The sequence below is a fragment of the Salmo trutta genome, chromosome 14 (genome assembly GCF_901001165.1).
Source record: "Salmo trutta chromosome 14, fSalTru1.1, whole genome shotgun sequence".
In the NCBI taxonomy this organism is placed as follows: Eukaryota; Metazoa; Chordata; class Actinopteri; order Salmoniformes; family Salmonidae; genus Salmo; species Salmo trutta.
This window is the reverse complement of record NC_042970.1, coordinates 60,313,716-60,334,304: the sequence shown is the minus strand read 5'-3', so window position 1 is coordinate 60,334,304 and position 20,589 is coordinate 60,313,716. Positions and strand designations below refer to the sequence as shown.

Sequence of the window (20,589 nt, the reverse complement as noted above, 5' to 3'; positions counted from 1 at the left end):
ACGATACGATTGCAGCTAAACATGCTGATCCTACAGACTGATTTCTGATATCTCAGTTCTTCATAATTGTGGGGCTGCATGTCTACAACTTCAGGGTCATTTAAATAGGCTATTCCAAACTTTTCTGTCATTTATGTCAGTAAGGTAGCTATACAGGTGATCAAGTCACTGCACTGGCAACCAACGTCCTTGCACAGCCTTTGTGCAGGAGATAGCCACCGTTTTTTTTTTTTTTTAAATTGCTAACTATTAAATCACTGTCAACATTTTGCTAGCTAGTTATTCTTCCTATTTCATGGAAAGTCATGCAAGAGCGCAGTGATGTCAAATTAGTAACTGTTTAGAATTTTTTGAATTGCGGATGCTCAATGTTAAAATTTGAATGAGTTTCACATCCTACAAGAGAGACCGGTTGAGGAACGCGCATCGCGGAGGAGTGACGCCATCTGACGTGAGACATTGACTGTGTGCCACAGACTGACCAAGATTCTGCATGGCCTAATGTTCTCCCAGCAACCAAATCACTGGTATCCTGCACCTCTGCATCGTGGCCCCTATCAGAGTGGATTTAACACCAGCACCCTCCAGGTCTCCCCTGTTGTCTGTCAATCAGGACTGTGTCATTAAATGGAGGGTGACTTACTCCTACTGCACTGTCCCAATGGACTGCCGTCCCGCACTGGTTAATCTTAGTATCTATAGGCATTTCAGAGCGGGCACCTGTTTAGCCATGTCCAGCCTGACACTTTGTCCCTCGACTTGGGAGCAGCTGCACAAACATCTTCCTTCTCTGCCCGGGCCCTCCGCTTTGCCTTGTTAACCCCCACCTACCCCCTTCGACTGCACCCCTCCACACAACCCTTTATATGGCAGTTTGTCTGAGGGGTGCAGGCCCAGTGTGATACCCCAGGCCCAACTGCCTTGCCTGACTATTAGGCCGTTCTAGACTATTAGGTTACCCCAGGGAAATCAGCAGCTGAAAGTGATAAATGCTCTAATAAATTGCCTTTTCGCCCTCGACAGCCACGTAGCTCGATGACTTATTTGTTTTTTTTGTATGCTCCCATGGCATAATCTCAAATTGATGAGATGAGGACAATTGGAGATTCAGTTTCCACTGTTGTATATTTGCATAACGATGCTCCTCAGCCTTGCGAACCGTGGGTATGGTGAAGCGAACCGTGGATATGGTGAAACATACCTTAGTAATAATTGTGGCAAGCTCGAATTTCTGTACAAGGCTGTTGTCATTTATGGACCCCCCCCCCCCCTCAGTGTCCGGTGGGTCAAATCACTCTGGTCATATTTCACAGGGTGGTTTTGTTTTAACCATGGCTCAATTTAATGCTTGGCTCCTTTTTAGTGGACAGATGGTCCAAATCCACTCTACGCCATTGTTAAATATGAGTCTGCTTATATCCATGCATCCATGGAGTCATCCTTACCCCTGATATATAGCATCGAAATTGGTCCGTTTGAAGTTACATTGTGGGCTTCCTCTGTTGTAAGGTAACATTCTAATTTTTATTCTGCAGTTTGCCATTGTGGTCTCTCCCAGCCGTCTTCACATTCCACAGCATTCTGTGTCTTGTGAATTAAACCTAAAATGTTTCTGTGCCAATCTTTCCTGCCTACTGTCAATAGTGCTTGGTGGGAGGTCCCTGCATCTGCAACCAAGCCTTGTAGGTATCTCAAATGGAACTGGTCACAGACCCAGTATCTTTACACCAGAGGGTCATTGACCGCTGTGCATCAAAGCCCTCCTTTGTGAGAGAGAAGGACAAACCACAGGAGCTTTTTGGCACTAACAGAGCCAAGTTGAGCTTTGAGACTAGTAGGGTACCACTATACGAGCTGGAAGAGAAAAACCAGTGCCCTAAAGCTCCTGGTGCATAACTTATACCGAATGGGCTTATATCGATTGACACCAACTTATTTGCTTCCCTATTTGGTGCACGATTTGCATCTTCAGGTTCACATGAATATTTATTTAGCTCAATCTTGGGAGGTAGGTTATGTTTGATCAGATCCCAGATGTGATGTAATGTGCAGCATTTTATGCAGCAGCAGGTTCCATTTGTGGTTCATGTTTCAGCCAATCAGGTTTGCTTACACTCAGTTAGTATAGTTCCACTGCTCCAGTAACCATGAATGCCACCTTTGTCACTTCAAACTCTAAATTCCTGCCCTGGAATCAAGGAAGAGGTTTAGGAATGTTCCAGTGCCAGGCATTTCTGTAGAGGCTAGGGTCCTCACCTAGATACTGATTTTGTAGACACTTTAAATGTGCAAGAGTCTTGCCATTCCTGATATCTCAGAGAATCTCACGATTTTGAAATTCTATTGAAAATAAAGCCTACTGGACTCCAATGGTCCAACATGATGTTCTGGTAAATGTACCATCTCTGGTCAAACAATTCTTTACATGAAACAAATGTTCTAGGCATCATCTTTCTCACAACCTAGCTTAGCTACACTCTGCACAGTTGATTCCATGCAACATGGCGAGTCACCACATGTCTGTTGATTTTAATTTCTTTGGCGAGTAAATTTCCCCAGAGTCCAATCAGAAGAGGCGACAAACAGACTGACGGTGCACGCTGGAGGTCACACGAACATTCACCCTGTTTATTTTCCTGTGGATAAAGTGCAGGCAAGATGTACACATACAACCCCCGAACTGTCCACTGCATTTTCATGCGAGGAAAGAAGACACATTTCCCTGATTTTAAGTCAGCACTGGTAGGGGGACCATGCAGGAAATGTTCGATTTCTCTGTGGCCGCTAGTTCACCACTTCTTATGATAAAAGTAGGCATCACCATTCTTTTGTTTTCTGAGAGAACATCCGAATGAACTCTTATCTTTAAATAGAAGAGGTCATTTATTGAATAGCCTAGATTTTGGTTTGTTTATCAATTGCAATGGCTCTTGAATGACACCATCAACAGGCTCTTTTTATATATATTTTTGTTTAAAAAAAAATCTTTAAAGGGTGGGTCAGCTTTAATATTGCGGATTGTTGCTTCCATCAATGCAATTGCCTGCGTCATTTCCAATCCCCCATATTTTTTGGGGAAATATATATATATACCACACACACACACAGAGTTGAAGTCGGAAGTTTACATACACTTAGGTTGGAGTCATAAATACTTGTTTTTTAACCACTCCACAAATCTCTTGTTAACAATCTATAGTTTTGGCAAGTCGGTTAGGACATCTACTTTGTGCATGACACAGGTAATTTTTTCCAACAATTGTTTACAGACAGATTATTTCACTTATAATTCACTGTATCACAATTCCAGTGGGTCAGAAGTTTACATACACTAAGTTGACTGTGCCTTTTAAACAGCTTGGGAAATTCCAGAAAATTATGTCATGGCTTTAGAACAGTGGTTCTTAACCTTGTTGGAGGTACTGACCCCCACCAGTTTCATATGCGCATTCACCGAACCCTTCTTATTTGGAAAAATAAAATTCAAAACATAGGTATATATTTTACTGGTGCACAAAATGAACCGTGCATCAACATCAGTGTTCAAAGAACAAAACCATTAAAACATGATTTTCACACAAAAACAAAAACATAATAATGAATATTTACTGCAAATCAGTGTGACTTCTGCTGTTGCCTTTCAGAGACCAGTTCAGAAATGTGCGGCTTCACCTTGGCAAGTGCCACTCTCATGTCATTTTCGCAACAAAGTCTGTTCCTTTTCTTCGTTTTTATGTCCAGCATCCTCAAAGGATTGCTCGCAAAGATATGTTGTAACAAACGGTATGAAAATCTCCAGAGCTTTCTTAGCAATAACAGGGTACGTTACCATTTGTTGACACCAAAACGTTGAGAGCGTTGTTGTTCTGAAGAGTTGCTGTTGAACCTGGCTCTGCTGAATTTCAATGATTTCATCGAGGTATTCATCATTGACATCTGTTGTCTCAACACTAAATGTGAACGGCTGTCTCACCCATGCTGGATATGACTCTCTTGTAGGGAAGTATCCGTCGAGAGACTTTGCAAGCTCATCTAAGTGCGTGGCAGTTGCTTGCTTCAGTTCCGCGGGTACAGAAATGTCTCCGATTCCAGATACATCTTCGATCTTACTTACACAGTCGTCCAGCAGGGGAAAGTTTGCGAAGTTATCGTTCTCTGTTCGTCGTTTCCAAAACCTGAAGGCTTTTCAAAAAAAGCTACCGTTTTCTTCCGCTTCGATGATGTTGACTCCACCGCCCTGCATCTGTTGATTGAGATGATTGAGAGCTGCGAAGATATCAGCCATGTACGCTAAAATGAGAATGAACTCAGAATTTTTTAAGCAATCTGCATGACGATGTTGGAGCTCTTGCAAAAACAGGGCTAATTCCACACGCACGGCAAAAACACGATTCAGCACCTGTCCCCAGGATAACCACCGAACGTTAGAATGGTACAGAAGTACCTCGAATTCAGAGCCCATTTCTTTACACAGCTCACTGAAGATACGGTGCCTCAGAGCACTATTTCGCACATAGTTCACGCATTCCACTACAATTTTTAATACTTCTGCCAGTTTTGGAGGCAAGGTTTTTGTTGCCAACGCATGCCTGTGCAGAATACAATGCGTAACAATGATGTGTGGTGCATCGGCTTTCACTAGCACACCAAAACCAGACTTTCTTCCCAGCATGACTGGAGCTCCGTCCGAACAAACTGCAGAAACCATATCCCACGAAAGATTGTTGTCTTTGAAGAAGTCATCCACAAGTTTCTTCACATCGGCTGCCTTAGTTGTTGTCGTAAGAGGCTTACAAAATAAAAAATCTTCCTTTATCACGTTGTCTTTCACATAGCGCACAAATACAGCAAGCTGGCTTAGATTGGAAACGTCTGTGGTCTCGTCGAGTTGAGGCTGAATTTTGCCGGGCTTGAAATCAGATCTGCAACTACTTGAGCCAAGATGTCTTTGCTCATGTCCTCTATTCTGTCACTAATGGTGTCATTTGAAAGAGGAATTTGGGATAACTTAACTTCAGCCGCTTTTCCCAGCATGATATTCGCCATCTTCAACACAGCTGGTTTTATGAGTGTTTCACCAATGGTGTGTGGTTTGCCCTGCTTTGCGATCAGGTAAGCAACTTCATACAATGCTGTGAGGATCGGTTTGTTGATGGGTACAAAGCCGAGAACAGGCAGAGTAGCCTTTTCATCGAATCTGGCTCTCTTCACCTTGAATTCAGCGAGCGTTGTGTTCTTGTATTGTCCATCTCCATGCAGCTTAAGGAAGTGTTCTCTTAGTTTTGCCTGTGCTAGACTAGAATTGCTCAACTTGGCATTGCAAATCATGCAGTTAGGACGCTGACTCTCATCACGTTCCGTTATACATGTGAATCCATATTGTACATATTCGTCCGACCACTTTCTTTTTTTGCTCGACATAGTTAGTATGAAGGGATTAAAATATTAAGAAAGAAATCACACGACGTACCATCACGACAGTCACAATTCGACTACTGAGCGCGCCAAATTCCCTGCAGCACAGATAGGCCAAGCGATGTTGCGTGATCACCTGCAGCCAATGATGGCCAAGCGGGGCGTGTCATCACGAATCATATGAGTCGGGTGTGTGTCTTGACCTCCGCCGAACCCCTGAGACTGACTCACCGAACCCCTGGGGTTCGATCGAACCCAGGTTAAGAACCACTGCTTTAGAAGCTTCTGATTGACTCAAATGATATCAATCAGCCTATTGGAGGTGTACATGTGGATGTATTTCAAGGCCTACCTTCAAACTCAGTGCCTCTGCTTGACATCATGGGAAAATCAAAATAAATCAGCTAAGACCTCAGAAAGAAAATTGTAGACCTCCAAGTCTGGTTCATCCTTGGGAGCAATTTCCAAATGCCTGAAGGTACCACATTCATCTGTACAAACCATAGTACACAAGTATAAACACCATGGGACCATGCAGCCGTCATACCGCTTTGGAAGGAGACGTGTTCTGTCTCCTAGAAATGAATGTACTTTGGTGCGAAAAGTGCAAATCAATCCCAGAACAGCAGCAAAGGACCTTGTGAAGATGCTGGAGGAAACGGGTACAAAGTATCTATATACACAGTTAAACAAGTCCTATATCGACATAACCTGAAAGGCCGCTCAGCAAGGAAGAAGCCACTGCTCCAAAACGGCCATTAAAAAGCAGACTACGGTTTGCAACTGCACATGGGGACAAAGATTGTACTTTTTGGAGAAATGTCCTCTAGTCTGATGAACCAAAAATAGAATTGTTTGGCCATAATGACCATCGTTATGTTTGGAGGAAAAAGGGGGAGGCTTCCAGCCGAAAAAAACCATCCCTACCGTGAAGTATGGGGGTGGCTGCATCATGTTGTGGGGGTGGCAGCATCATGTTGTGGGGGTGCTTTGCTGCAGGAGGGACTGGTGCACTTCACAAAATAGATGGCATCATGAGGAAAGAAAATGATGTGGATATATTGAAGCAACATCTCAAGACATCAGTCAGGAAGTTAATGCTTGGTCGCAAATGGGTCTTCCAAATTGACAATGACCCCAAGCATACTTCCAAAGTTGTGGTAAAATGGCTTAAGGACATCCAAGTCAAGGTTTTGGAGTGGCCATCACAAAGCCCTGTTCTCAATCCCATAGAATATTTGTGGGCATAACTGAAAAAGTGTGTGCGAGCTAGGAGGCCTACAAACCTGACTCAGTTACACCAGCTCTGTCAGGAGGAATGGGCCAAAAATCCACCCATCTTATTGTGGGAAGCTTGTGGAAGGCTACCTGAAATGTTTGACCCAAGTTAAACAATTTAAAGGCAATGCTACCAAATACTAATTGAGTGTATGTAAACTTCTGACCTACTGGGAATGTGATTAAATAAATAAAAGCTGAAATAAATAATTCTCTCTACTATTATTCTGACATTTCACATTCTTAAAATAAAGTGGTGATCCTAACTGACCTAAGACAGGGAATTTTTACTAGGATTAAATGTCAGGAATTGTGAAACTGAGTTTAAATGCATTTGGCTAAGGTGTATGTAAACTTCCGACTTCAACTGTGTATATACCTTTTTTTTTTTATTCCCTGCAAACCCTGCCACCTCTCCCCCAATTGGAGTAAACTAATAAACAACACTTAGGCTTCTACCTTCACTTTATACACAATCTATTTTACATTAGTTATATGTTTTGTTTTTAGTCCTTCCTCTATTTCTGATGTCCATCCAGTTTGATTTCTATTTGTAACTGTGCTATTTCACAAACGTTTTGAACCTATATACATTTTACAGACCCTGCATGTTTTACATTGGTTGTCTTGTTATTAGTCCCACCCTTCAGCTCCATTCAACAGGCTCTGTTTTTACACTTGTTGTGACTTGTAGTTTTGAATAATGGAGGTCTGAATAGACTGAATAGCTGTAGCCTACATTGCAGCAATGGCTCCCTATTCTCTAGTCTGTTCAGTTCTTCTGAGTCTTGGTACCCTCTTAATCAAGAGTATTCCCTGAGAGGATCTTGTCTTCATGGCAGCAACAGGCACAGATAATGGCTTGTCCTGCCCCTCTGGCTGTGCTAAGTTTGGAATGTGGCCTCCCCTGTAGAGGAGCGAGCTAGACCGTGGTGTGTGTGTGTGTGTGTGTGTGTGTGTGTGTGTGTGTGTGTGTGTGTGTAAATATCACACACAGTCTAGCTATATATATTAGTGGATCACAGGATGTGGGAGAGCTAGTACAGAGCCAAAGAGATGAGTCTTGGGGGCAGTGTTATTGGGCACCAAGGGCTACTCTCCTTCCTGTAGTCTCAATTAGACTCCACTAGGTACTTACAATGATTAGAACCACTCTCGAAGCAGTGAGAACACAGCGTGTTGTGTACTTCCAGTGTGTAATTGACTGGAGTTGTGTAGCTAGCAAGGCTGTGGGCTTTTAATTTTGGATGGACAGAGGGGGAGCATGATAGCCCACCAGAACAAAGTCATTGGACAGGTCATCATTGTAAATAAGAATTTGCTTTTAATATACTTCAACTTTTTTTTTATTAATACAAGGTAAGTAAAATACAAGCATGTTCAGACACTTTTAATCGGTGTCACTTTTGCCAGGTAACCCAGGAGTCCCATTCATCCAAGGCTGAGGGGTATGAATGAATACCTCATCCTCTTGAAGCCGGGCAGATGCCACTCCGCATTCCATCCCCTTCGTTGGTATGCGCTCTCGACCTGTGATGTGTTGACATTGTGTCCATGTGTATTAAAAAGAGACAGAACTAGGTGCAGCCGCATTGGGCACAGTTGAACTGTTTTGTTCAGGATTTGCCCCCCCCACTTTGTAAAACACAGCAACCTCCACACCAACAGAGGCCAAATGACAAAGTAAGGTGGTACGCATGCCAGGGTGGGGTGAGGGGGGTCAACTAAGTGATGGCACAGTGCCCGCCTACCTACGAAAACATTAGGGGAAAACACTATCAGCTCAGTTGAGTGCCAGTCATTGATCCTTTCTGCTCATTAAAAGTGTAGCATACTTGTGCTATTTATTTATTTGTATTTCATTTTTTTCTCCTCCCCCTTCTGCTCCATGGGAAAGAAGAGGCTTTATTTCCCACTCCCACTGCAGACTGTCCCGCTCCCAGCATGGGCCTTCGCTCGGCCTGGGCCCCAGTAACCAGTCACTGGAGCGAGACAGACTGCCGTCTCGGTCTCAGGCAGTCGTCTGTCTGGATGAATGGGCAGCTCTGAGTTCCAGACAGGCCCTGCCAATCACTGAGGATCAGTGGCACTCTATTCAACGTCTGGGACATTGGGAGAAAAACAAATCCGTCATTGAAATTCATACTTAGTATTACTAGCATTTATTCATTTGAAGGTACACACTTATTATTCTAGTAGTTTGACTTGATCCGCTTGTGTAACTCATTTTTTTTGCACACATCTCCCATTGACATGAGTTGCGCGAAAGTCTGATTTGCTTGCGCTCAATTTATAATCTGGACATTTGAATGCCTCTTAAACAAGCCGAAAGGACAACATAGTATTGTTTCAATGTAATGAGTGGCAATGTCCTAGGGTGTTCTAATGGCTTATACTGCACCCTTAAAAGGATAGTTAACTTTTCTGAATGTTTTTCTTATTTACAGCTCACCTAGGGGGTTGTTGTGTCATCCAAACCACTTTGAAGTTCATTGGCGGGGTGTTTAGCAACATCCAAAATCTCCTGTCCAGCATTTGTTGTGCATGTAGCAATGCAAGTGGAAACTGATGATCTTGCAGGAGACGTGGTTATTATTTGGGATGACAGAGTACATACCTGGCATGTCACTCAGCAAGAGGAGGGAGGCCGAGGAGTTATGAACCATGTCTAGAGAAACTGGGGCCCACGGTCTGTCTGCCGCACACCTGGGTGTTTGTCTTTTTGCCTGTCTAACTGCAGCACACCTGGGTGTCTGTCTCTCTACTCCCAGCTGCCAGTGGACAACTTCATCTTTTCAAGGAAGAAAAATAAGATTAATTTGTATGTGCATTAAATACAGGCTCTGTTGCGAACCAAATAACTTTTGGGTTTAGCGTTACACGTCAGAGCTTAACAACTAATTCCTCCTAACTTTCTCTCTCTCCATCCTCCAGTTCTCACTGTTCACGCCGCCTCCTTCCACTTCACCAAGGAGCCCAAGTCCCAGGATGCCTTGCACGGCCGGAGTGCCATGTTACGCTGCGAGGTCAGCGACGCGGAGAGCGTGAGTTACATCTGGCTGCAAAGCGGTGATGCGGTGAACGACACGGAGCGCCGCTTTCGGGAGGGCGGCAACCTGAAGTTCACTGCTGTAGACCGCGTGCTGGACGCTGGGACCTTCCAGTGCCTGGCCGCCAACAATGCCACGGGAGAAGAGGAGCGCTCCACCGAGGCGTCCTTCAACATCAAATGTGAGTTCACTTAAATACTACTAAATTTTACTTACTTAATTCTCATCAATGTAAGCCCTTAAATCAGTGTTTTGAGTTCTCATAACCAAAATACTGTAAATAGATGTGCAATTGTTAAATCTATACAGATGTTTCAGATATTGATATGACTCAATCTAGCACTCAAAGTAAGCATGGGTGACAGTGTAATAACAAATGATAGGCATAATTATATATAATTTTGCCAAATGCATTCAATTGGCTGCACAGCAATGCGCAATTTGACCTTATGCAACACAGCAATTAGACCTTATGCAGACCTACCTGTTTTGAATATTGACAGTTGCCTTGCAACCATAGATTTAAACTTATTTAGTTTTATTCTTCCAGATGTCAACTCAATATGTGTGTCTCTACAACCTCCATCTATATAACAGGTATCAAACACATCTCCTGAAGCTCTAAGAAAACGCTGCCTCATACTTATGAAGACTCTTACGAGAACCAGCCAGTGCTTTCCTTTTTCTAACTCTTATTTCCACTGGACCAAAAAACGAAGTCACACCCGCGTGAGAGGTTATTTTGAGTGTGGGGCGGACAAAGCTGTCCTTTATGTCCTCTGCTAAGATGGACCGCTTGTGAAGTTGCAGCGTCCGGCTGGTCTGGCTGGCTGTGTCACAGAACAAGGAAGGTCAGCTTAAAGGGAAGGGGCTGTTTTGGTAGCTGGCGCTAAGTTAGCCGGCCAGGTGTGAATGGCTGGTTTGTGTTAATGAGCAGCAAGAGGGGGTTTGACAGCTTTTATTTATTTTTTCACTCCTTTTTTAAAATCCTCCGTCTCTCTCTCTCTCCCTGTTGTGCTTGCTCTCTACCTTCTGTCTTTTTTGTAACACTCACTCTACCTACCTCTCTCTATCGATCGATAGATAATGTCTTGATCTGTCTGTCACACAGGGCTAGAGAGTGGTGGTGTGACCCTGAAGGATCCTGCATCAGAGCAGGACATCGAGAGCTCTGCCCCTGTGACGTTCAGGTGCAACATCGATGGACACCCACGGTGAGAAACACAACCGCAGCCTTAAGGTGTCCGCATGCTTCCCAGCCGAAACTCTTTGGATGAGTTAATGCATATTAAAACAGACACACTACTATTGCCGCTTTTTTCCCCCCTTTTTCAAGCAAACATCTTGAGTATGTGAGCACACTCGTTCAGCTAGCTGAACTGAAGCATTCTGACGCCTTTACAAGACCCCACGTTGCCTTGTGTTTTCACTAGACTTTCATTGTGTTATGTTCAACGATGCCCACTTGATTTTGTCAATACTACAAAGTAAATATACTGGTCACCATTGAGGACTGATTTAACTGCTATAGCATTCATCAATCTCTCCACTTGTTCTTATGTGCCAACTCACTCATGCATATTACGTAGTCATGTCTTCCTCCCCCAGACCAACATGCCACTGGTACAGAGACGGCGTGCGCCTGCCGGAGAAGAGCCATCAGATCAACAACAAGGAGCGAACTCTGACCCTGCCCAGTGCCAGCCCAGACAACAATGGCCTCTACTATTGCTGTGCCAAAAATCCAGCCGGGCACGTGTGCAGCAATGCCAACTTCACCCTCAATATCATAGGTGTGTATATGGACAAAGATTCAACAAAGAAGAGGTGAGGAGAGATTGCAGTTTTCCCCATAGTTTAATTGCAAAGCAACACCCAGCCCAACTGGCATCAACTTAGTGAATAGAAGCCAGAGCTGAAGAGAGCCCTTTGACCTTTCTTATGTAGTGTATACCTCTTTCTCAGTCTCTTCATACCACACACTCACACTATCACCCCCCCACCCCTTACCCTCTGTATAGATAAGAGTTTCCCTCGTCCCGTGGTGGTTCCTGAGGACCTGGTGGTGATGAGGAATGAGGAGGCCCTCCTTAACTGCCTGTTCACCGCCGAGCCCCCTCCCACCCAAGAGTGGTACCACCAGGACGAGCTCATCACCAACAAGTCCCGGTAAGACTGGGTTGATATATACACATACATACATTACCAGTCAAAAGTTTGGACACCTCATTTTTATTTATTTTTTTACTATTTTTCTACATTGTAGAATAATAGTGAAGACATCTATGACAAGACAACTATGAGAACACATATGGAATTATGAAGTAACCAAAAAAGTGTTAAACAAATCAAAATAGCCTTGATTACAGCTTTGCACACTCTTGGCATTCTCTCAACCAGCTTCATGAGGTAGTCACCTGGAATGCAATTCGATTAACAGGTGTGCCTTGTTCATTTGGAATTTATTTCCTTAATGCGTTTGAGCCAATCAGTTGTGTTGTGACAAGGTAGGGGGGTATACAGAAGATGGCCCTATTTGGTAAAAGACCAAGTCCATGTTATGGCAAGAACAGCTCAAATAAGCAAAAAGAAACGACAGTCCATCATTACTTTAAGACATGAAGGTCAGTCAATGCGGAATATTTCAAGAACTTTGAAAGTTTCTTCAAGTGCAGTTGCAAAAACCATCAAGCGCTATGATGAAACTGGCTCTCATGAGGACCTCCACAGGAGAGGAAGAACCAGAGTTACCTCTGCTGCAGAGGTTAAGTTCATTAGAATTACCAGCCTCAGAAATTGCAGCCCAAATAAATGCTTCACAGAGTTCAAGTAACAGACACATCTCAACATCAACTGTTCAGAGGAGACTGCGCGAATCAGGCCTTCATGGTCGAATTGCTGCAAAGAAACCACTACTAAAGGACACCAATAAGAAGAGACTTGCATGTGCCAAGAAACACGAGCAATGGACATTAGACCGGTAGAAATCTGTCCTTTGGTCTGATGAGGCCAAATTTTTAGATTTTTGGTTCCAACCGCTGTGTCTTTGTGAGACGCAGAGTAGGTTGATGGATGATCTCCGCATGTGTGGTTCCCACCATGAAGCATGGAGGAGGAGGTGTGATGGTGTGGGGGTGCTTGCTGGTGACACTAAGTGATTTATTTAGAATTCAAGGCACACTTAACCAGCATGGCTACCACAGCATTCTGCAGCGATACGCCATTCCATCTGGTTTGCGCTTAGTGGGACTATCATTTGTTTTTTAACAGGACAATGACCCAACACACCTCCAGGCTGTGTAAGGGCTATTTGACCAAGAAGGAGAGTGCTGCATCAGATGACCTGGCCTACACAATCACCTGACCTCAACCCAATTGGGATGGTTTGGGATGAGTTGGACCGCAGAGTGAAAGAAAAGCAGCCAACAAGTACTCTGCATATGTGGGGACTGTTGGAAAAGCATTCCAAGTGAAGCTGGTTAAATGTGCAAAGTTGTCATCAAGACAAAGTGTGGCTACTTTGATTAATCTAAAATATATTTTTGATTTAACACTTCTGGTTACTACATGATTCCATGTGTTATTTCATAGTTTTGATGTCTTCGCTATTAATTTACAATGTAGAAAATAGTAAAAATAAAGGAAAAACACTTGAATGAGTAGATGTGTCCAAACTTTTGAGATAGAGATATCTATCCATACATACATACATGCATACATACATACATACATACATCAGATGCGTGATGACTAAGTACCGTCTCCTTGATGTGAATTACAGTTTGAAGCAGTCTCCACCATATACATCCACTCTGGCTGTGTGTGCATGTTGTGTACCTGTGTTTATGAATGTTTTAGATGCATGTCGACATTATGAGGTGAATTCTGCAAACCGCTAATGTTTATTAGTATCTCTTCCAAGAGTCCTTTTAAAATGTACAAATATACAGAAAATGTAAAACAAACAGCGGGTCCTCTTTCCTGAGTTGGCCAACTTTCCAGAGAATATTCATAATGAAGTCTGTATTTTGTTGTGACCTTCTTTCTCTCCCTCCCTAGGTTGGTGATGTTGAACAATGGCTCCCTGCTCATCACCCAGGTGAAACCCAGAAACACTGGGCTTTACAAATGTGTGGCCAAAGGGCCCCGCGGACTCCCTGTCACTCTGGAGGCCACCGTGAACCTAGCAGGTAAGGGAGCGCATGCCCAGTTTTGGCACACTGCCTCAAGACAGTTGTTTTGAATCCTTCAGTTTATGTCTAACTTACTGAACCCTGTCACAGTTTAACTCCATTAATAAATGTTATCCCTTGCTAATCTGCACTATCTTTAGCTGGATTGGCACGGCAGGGTCAACAGTTCCACTCTACAGTTGAGTGGTGTACTGCATTGCCTTCATGATTAGGACACGATATTCGTTTTGCGGTCTTAATTCATGGTTTTTGTTTTCTGATGTCATGGACTATCACTCCCTTCCCTTACAGAAATCGAGGAGATGGGCCCCAGCCAGAGCCAGGTCTTCTCGGCCAACTCCCTGGAGCGGGTATCCTGCCGCCCTCCTCGCGGCCACCCGGAGCCCGATGTGTGGTGGGAGTGGGGCGGGGAACGCGTTCCCTCAGAGGGCAGGGTCTACCAGGACGGACTGGAGCTGGTCTTCAGCCCAACCCAGGGGGAAGACTCAGGATTGTATACCTGCGTGGGCCAGAACAAAGCCGGTACCAGGAGGCAGGAGCTGACCGTCACCGTGGCCAGTGAGTATAGACCTCAAGCCTGACCAAGACCCTAAAGGCTTTTCATACTACTGAGCCAAGCCAAACCAAGCTGGTCTGGTTACACATCCACAATTGTCTCTGGAACCTTGATGAAAAGCACAATGTGAAATGAAAATATCAGAACCAGCATAGTTTAGATCAGGTCAGCAAGATGGTGTGAAAAGGATATTTGTGTTCAAAACGGAAGAAAACTGTCTAAAATCGAGGGAAGCAGGGAGGTAGTATGTAAACTTGTCCAATAAAAAAACGCTAATTTCTGTTTTGTAACATATTGCTACAGTGTGCCCTAATGAACACGACCCAGGTGTTTGTTGAGGCGGGAGTTGGACAACTCTGAAGGACTGTGGCTCTCCAGGAGTGTGGTGTTTGTTGTGACCTGCACCCGCTGAAATGTATTGAGTGTAGACACTACTTTTGAAGAGATGCTAAATGTGTGTATCCCCTAGCCCCTCCGGAGTGGGTGACAAAGCCAGAAGACAGCCAGCTGGAGGAGGGCCTCCCTGGGTACCTGCATTGCCACACCCGCGCCACACCCCAGCCCGAGGTTACCTGGTACCGCAACTTCATCCCCATCACCACCGAGGTCAGTCCTGTGGTTCGAACTGTGTGTCCTGATCATTCTGAAAAGAAGTGGGAATATACACTAAGAACTACTACACACCGAGTGTACAAAACATTAGGACCACCTGCTCTTTCCATGACATAGATTGACCAGGTAAATCCAGGTGACAGCTATGATCCTGTATTGATGTCACTTGTTAAATTCACTTCAGCCAGTGTAGATGAAAGAGAAGAGACAGGTTAAAGAAAGACTTTTAAGCATCCAGACAAATTGTGTATGTGTTCCATTCAGAGGGTAAATGGGTTAGACAAAATATTTAAAAGGACATCTAGACACAACTGTGGGAAGCACAGGAGTCAACAGGCCAGCATCCCCGTGGAACACTTTCGACACCTTGTGGTCAACGCCCTGATGAATTGAGGCTGTTCTGAGGGAAATGGGGGTGCAACTCAATATGTCGTGTTTTGTACACTCAATGTATATACTTATATTTACATACGGTTCTGGACATTCTTAATGTGACATTCTCTCGCAGTGTTACACAAGGGTCAAGTTCATTTAAGAATCATTTAAGAATAATCCATGTAATGAAATACATTTCTCAAATATGCCCCTGATGCTGCATTTTACATTAACTTTAAAGCCCATGTTTTTTACTGTGCTGCAATACAGATTAACTTTTTAATGCCCAGAACAGTAAATATGCATAAAGGTGCAATCTGTAACATTCATTACCTTTTTAACATATTGTTAACCCATTATCTTTTGACTGTAGGACATTCGCTTTAAGCTGTACCCCAACGGGACCCTGAGGATCAACAGTGTGGAGGTGTATGATAACCACTTGTACATGTGTCGGAGCCAGACGGAGGCCGGGAGGGTGGAGGGCCGGGCCCGGGTCTTCGTACTTGGTGAGTGTGCACATGCGTAGGTGTGAGTTTGTAAGCGAGAGAGACGGCATGCAAGTGTGTGGTAGTGCCATGATGTGATTGTGGTGTGCCCTGTGTGTGAGTGTACAAGTAACTTTTGTGTGTGTGAGTGTCATGTTATATGCGTGGGTATCAGGGTTTCCATTAGCTGGTAATTGCCGGCTTTTGGACGATTTTCAAATAAATTAAATGCCGATAAATAAAATTGTAGCCGGCCAAAGTGTCCGGGGCTGCCCTGCTGAGGAGAGAGAGAGGAGCCTTGGCCTAGGCTACTGTTGATTACGAAGATTGAGGCCTTTTTCATTGAAGTGAAATGAAAGTTAGAGAGTAGTGAAAAGCCTATAAGGCAGGGCTCCAGACTGCGACCATTTAGTCTCATTTTGTCTGTACGAGTTAAAAACTGTATTGGTCGCATTGGTGCGAGCTGCACATTCATTCACCTCACTCAAAACGTCCTATTTCTTTAGGGGGCTAAAACCATGATTTGGTCAAACGGTGAAGTGCATTATCCTCATGATTCCTGTAATGAAAGTGTCTGCCTACTTGCCGCTGTACTGGTTTCGCTGGAGCCTGCTGCTGTGTCGAGCGAGCCACGCTTTCCTTTACTCCAGGAAAATTTGTATAACATCTGATTTGTATAACATTTTAAAAACCAATTGCAGGTAAAACACAGCTATCCTGTTGTCACCGGTGGTGTGAGGATGTTCTCAGCTTTCTGTGATATACTTTTTATTTCTTAACTTTCAATTTTGAGCTCAGTAGCAACTATTTTACAAACAAGATATTTGATATGGCTTTGAGAAACGGAGTGCGCGAGCTGCGCATAGGCCTCATTGAGCGGTAGCTTACAACTGCAAAAAAAATTGGGGACAATTAAATGTACTGTTAGATTCATACATGGCTACTAGCAGTGGGTATTCAATTTAGAGCTAGTGATCTAGCTCGTGTGTTTTGAGTTTCCACTTACTCAGGTGGTGAATTAGCCCCAAATAAATTAGTCTATGATATTAGATCACATAAAGATGCAGGCAAAGTCATCTCTGTTGAACCCAACCAAAATAAAATTCTGAATCCCTATTTTAACAGTAAACTGTAACAACAATAGTATAATTTTCTACTCAAAATGCATGACAATCACTGGAGTATGGTTGGACAAATATTTTGAATCACATGAAAAGATGAAAAAAAAGATGACGTGATGAAACAACCTATTACTTCAATACCATCTCAGTAGTCTAATACACATTTTAATAAAGCACTGAATTACTTTATAAGATGATAGGCCTACTAATTTGTCCTATTGCGTGATGCCTTGAAAAATATTTGGTGTGACCAAATCATGGGTTGGTGCCACCAACTGAAAAACTTAGTGGCACCAGTGCCACCAGGGGAAAATGTTAGTCTGGATCCCTGCTACAAGGGGAATGTCCTCCGTATGGACAAGCTCTAATATTGTAGTGGACAAAGATGAGATGAATGTTGGCGCAGCCAAATGCAGGCTGTAACTTGCTATTCAGGTAGAGGGAATGTTGGAACATGATGATGATGATTATTATTTTAATTGTCATTTGTTATTGTAGGCCTATTTTATTCATCTAAACCAGTTCTTTAAATATGCAAAACGTGTTTTGTTTCATTCTGTTGATACATTTTTGTTGGCTAAATTAAGTTCGATCTGTCTTTTTAATTGTGTGCTCTGTATTTACTTTAAGATGTGTTTAGTAGGCCTGTTGTAAAATAAATATCATTAGCCTATTGTTGGTAAGGTAAGCACTAGCCTTTCTTGTTAATTGCTGCAAATATAGCTTGTTCCAAACCTTTTTGAAGGTTTAAACCAGTTCACAAGTGTTTTGTTTCATTCTGTTGAGACATTTTCTTTTACTTACTTTTGATATTACCCTAATAATGTTTAGAAGCTTTTGTGAAGGTTTGGTGGGGTGTAGCCTATTATACTTCAGGCCTATGATATGAAGGCTCCAAATGACTCCGAAAGTTGAACTTGAGGTGAGGAAGAATATTTTAGGCCTACCAGAGTTACCACTATAATCTTACAATATAACGCCTGTCTTTATAGAAACATATTCTGATAGAAATTTACAAATTAGCCCCCTTCTGAACGCATATATATATGTATAGCAGACAGTCGCCTATCTGATAAGTATAAAGAAATTCAGTTTTGCATATGCTACACATCGAAACACAAGAATAAATAGTGTTGTGTAATTAGTTTTATAGGCTCTTTTTAAGGACATGTAAATGTCTCTCTTGGCCAATATCGCTGATTTATTGATGGCGCTGGAAGACCTAATGGGTTACGCGCCATAACGCATATGGATGACCGGTAAATGTATCAAATGTCAGAGAAATGTAGGTCTTCCTGGTCACTTGTACAGCGCCAAATTTTCTAACGGAAACCCGTGTGTGTCTTTGTCTGCATGTGTGTGTCTGTCTCTACTCTGTGCTCTGTCTCCAACACGTTTGTCTACTTCCTCCAGAGAAGCTGAAGTTCACCCCCACCCCCCAGCCCTCCCAGTGTCTGGAGTTGGACAAGGAGAGCACTGTGCAGTGCTCCGCCAAGGGCCGCGAGACCCCCACCATCCAGTGGACCAAAGCAGGTGGGTGTTCGGACCTCCTTGCCTGCCTTTGTACGTGTGTGTTTGTGTGTCTGAGTACTGTGTTACTCAATCCAATCCAAAATCGACTCTTAGCTCCTACCCCTTGTACCTAGACACTTCTAGTTGATCTCAAAGGATTGCACAGGTGTAAGCAATATGGTAATATCTGCCTAGCTTATTGGAATAGTCAGGTTTTCTGCCATATTTCTTACTCCCATTGTTTCTACCAAGCTTATTGGCATAGTTAGATTTTCGGACTGATTTTTTTTTTTTTTACACCTATTGTAGATGTAAATGTGATTTCTAAATGGGTTTTGTCTATGTAAACTGTGAGCTGTGCTCCACTTGTAGGACAGTAAATGTGAATCCTAATCTCTAATATTCCCCACATGCAGATGGCAGTGAGCTGCCGGAGCATGTAGTCCAGACCGGCGGCGTGCTCCACTTCGCAAAGGTGACGAGGGATGATGCAGGCAACTACACCTGCCTGGCATCCAACAGCCTGCAGGGCCAGATCACAGCCGCCGTGCAGCTCACCGTAGCAGGTATCCCTCCACTAACACTAGTGGCACCAATGCAGGTCACAGACACACCACAAAGCTGCCACCTATACAACCAGACACCACACAGACCAAGGGTCCTCCGGTTGTCGTCCTCTACTTTTAACCAGAGATTGATTTCTACCTGTGAAAAATGTGTATGTATGCTCCAGCCAACCTGAGACAGTAATTAAGTTCAAGGGTTAGGTTTAGAAACAAAAACGGCAGTACTCAAGATGGCAGAACAAAGTTGTGCACAGCTAATGTAGACAAACCCCAAATGTTTCTTTTTTTTTTTTTTTTTTTTTTACCAATGATTTCATCAACTGTGCTAATGCCACCATCACCAAAGCTGTCTCCAGACTCCAACGCAACTAAATCCATCTTAACCAACACTTCTCTTCCACTATTTCTTTCTTTCCTTCTCCCCCTCCCTCTCCCAGTGTATATAACATTTAATATGGAGCCGGAGCACACCACTGTTTACCAGGGTCACACAGCCATTCTGCACTGCCAGGCCACCGGCGACCCCCAGCCCTTTATCCAGTGGAAGAAGAAAGACAAGTTCCTGGAGCCTCGCAAGAGCAGGTAGAGAACCACAACTGTCTGTTTTGTTAAGGCCCAAAGTCATTGTGTACTATTTGGTTTCTCATTTGTGGGTTTTTCGTTCTTAACACCGTATTAAACGGAACGTTTGGATAGTGTGTTTTGCTAGTGACATCTTCCCTACCATGATAAGAAACCATCTAGCCTTTGCCATATTGCCATCAGCCAGTCCCAATTCCCTTCCTATGCCTTCCCTTAGGTCGAACCCTTCATTATTTGCAGTTCTCTAAGGTAAATGCAATATGGTGGAAGCTCCTTATACCTCGAGACCCCTCAGATCAAGGCCAATTGGAAGGGAGTGAAATAGGACTGGAGTAAAGGAGGGAAAGGAATTAAATGCAGCCACGGCCTCACCCCTGTTTCCTCCTCTGCTGTTTGCTCTCCAGGTTTCAGAAGATGCCCAACGGCTCTCTGGTCATCCACGACGTGAGTGTGGAGGACACGGGAAGCTTCACATGCATCGCTGGCAACAGCTGCAATATCGGCCACACATCGGCAGAGCTCTATGTCGTAGGTAAGACACCAGGGGATAAACTGATGAACTTTGTGTGCCTGCTGCAGCTGTCTACAGTATTTTTAAGGTTGTGGTAGGTGGAGGAAATTAAACTAAATACCTCTTAGAGCTTGAATGTGTAATGGCAGTAACAGAATCAAGACAAATTAAACATTTCGACACTGCAATGTCTCATTTAGAAAGGATGTAATTGAGTGGCGCCGTCTTGAAGTGTCCACTTGACATCTGAGGCTGAGATGGTGATTCAATAGACTCCAATAGAAGGCTTTAATTCAATAGAGAAGCACATCACCTGACCCTTTCGTGTGT

The 20,589-nt window shown here is 43.6% G+C and overlaps 1 protein-coding gene across 1 annotated transcript in view; it reads left to right on the top strand.

Moving 5' to 3' along the window:
- Positions 1 to 20,589, top strand: part of LOC115208510 (inactive tyrosine-protein kinase 7) — a 40,782-nt gene that overhangs the window by 15,540 nt on the left and 4,653 nt on the right. The window contains exons 2-13 of the mRNA XM_029776633.1: positions 9,628 to 9,924; positions 10,855 to 10,957; positions 11,352 to 11,536; positions 11,765 to 11,912; positions 13,803 to 13,933; positions 14,228 to 14,494; positions 14,962 to 15,098; positions 15,853 to 15,988; positions 18,502 to 18,621; positions 19,017 to 19,166; positions 19,604 to 19,748; positions 20,153 to 20,280. Coding sequence (XP_029632493.1) covers positions 9,628 to 9,924; positions 10,855 to 10,957; positions 11,352 to 11,536; positions 11,765 to 11,912; positions 13,803 to 13,933; positions 14,228 to 14,494; positions 14,962 to 15,098; positions 15,853 to 15,988; positions 18,502 to 18,621; positions 19,017 to 19,166; positions 19,604 to 19,748; positions 20,153 to 20,280 — 1,947 coding nt within the window. The remainder of the gene's footprint in view (positions 1 to 9,627; positions 9,925 to 10,854; positions 10,958 to 11,351; positions 11,537 to 11,764; positions 11,913 to 13,802; positions 13,934 to 14,227; positions 14,495 to 14,961; positions 15,099 to 15,852; positions 15,989 to 18,501; positions 18,622 to 19,016; positions 19,167 to 19,603; positions 19,749 to 20,152; positions 20,281 to 20,589) is intronic.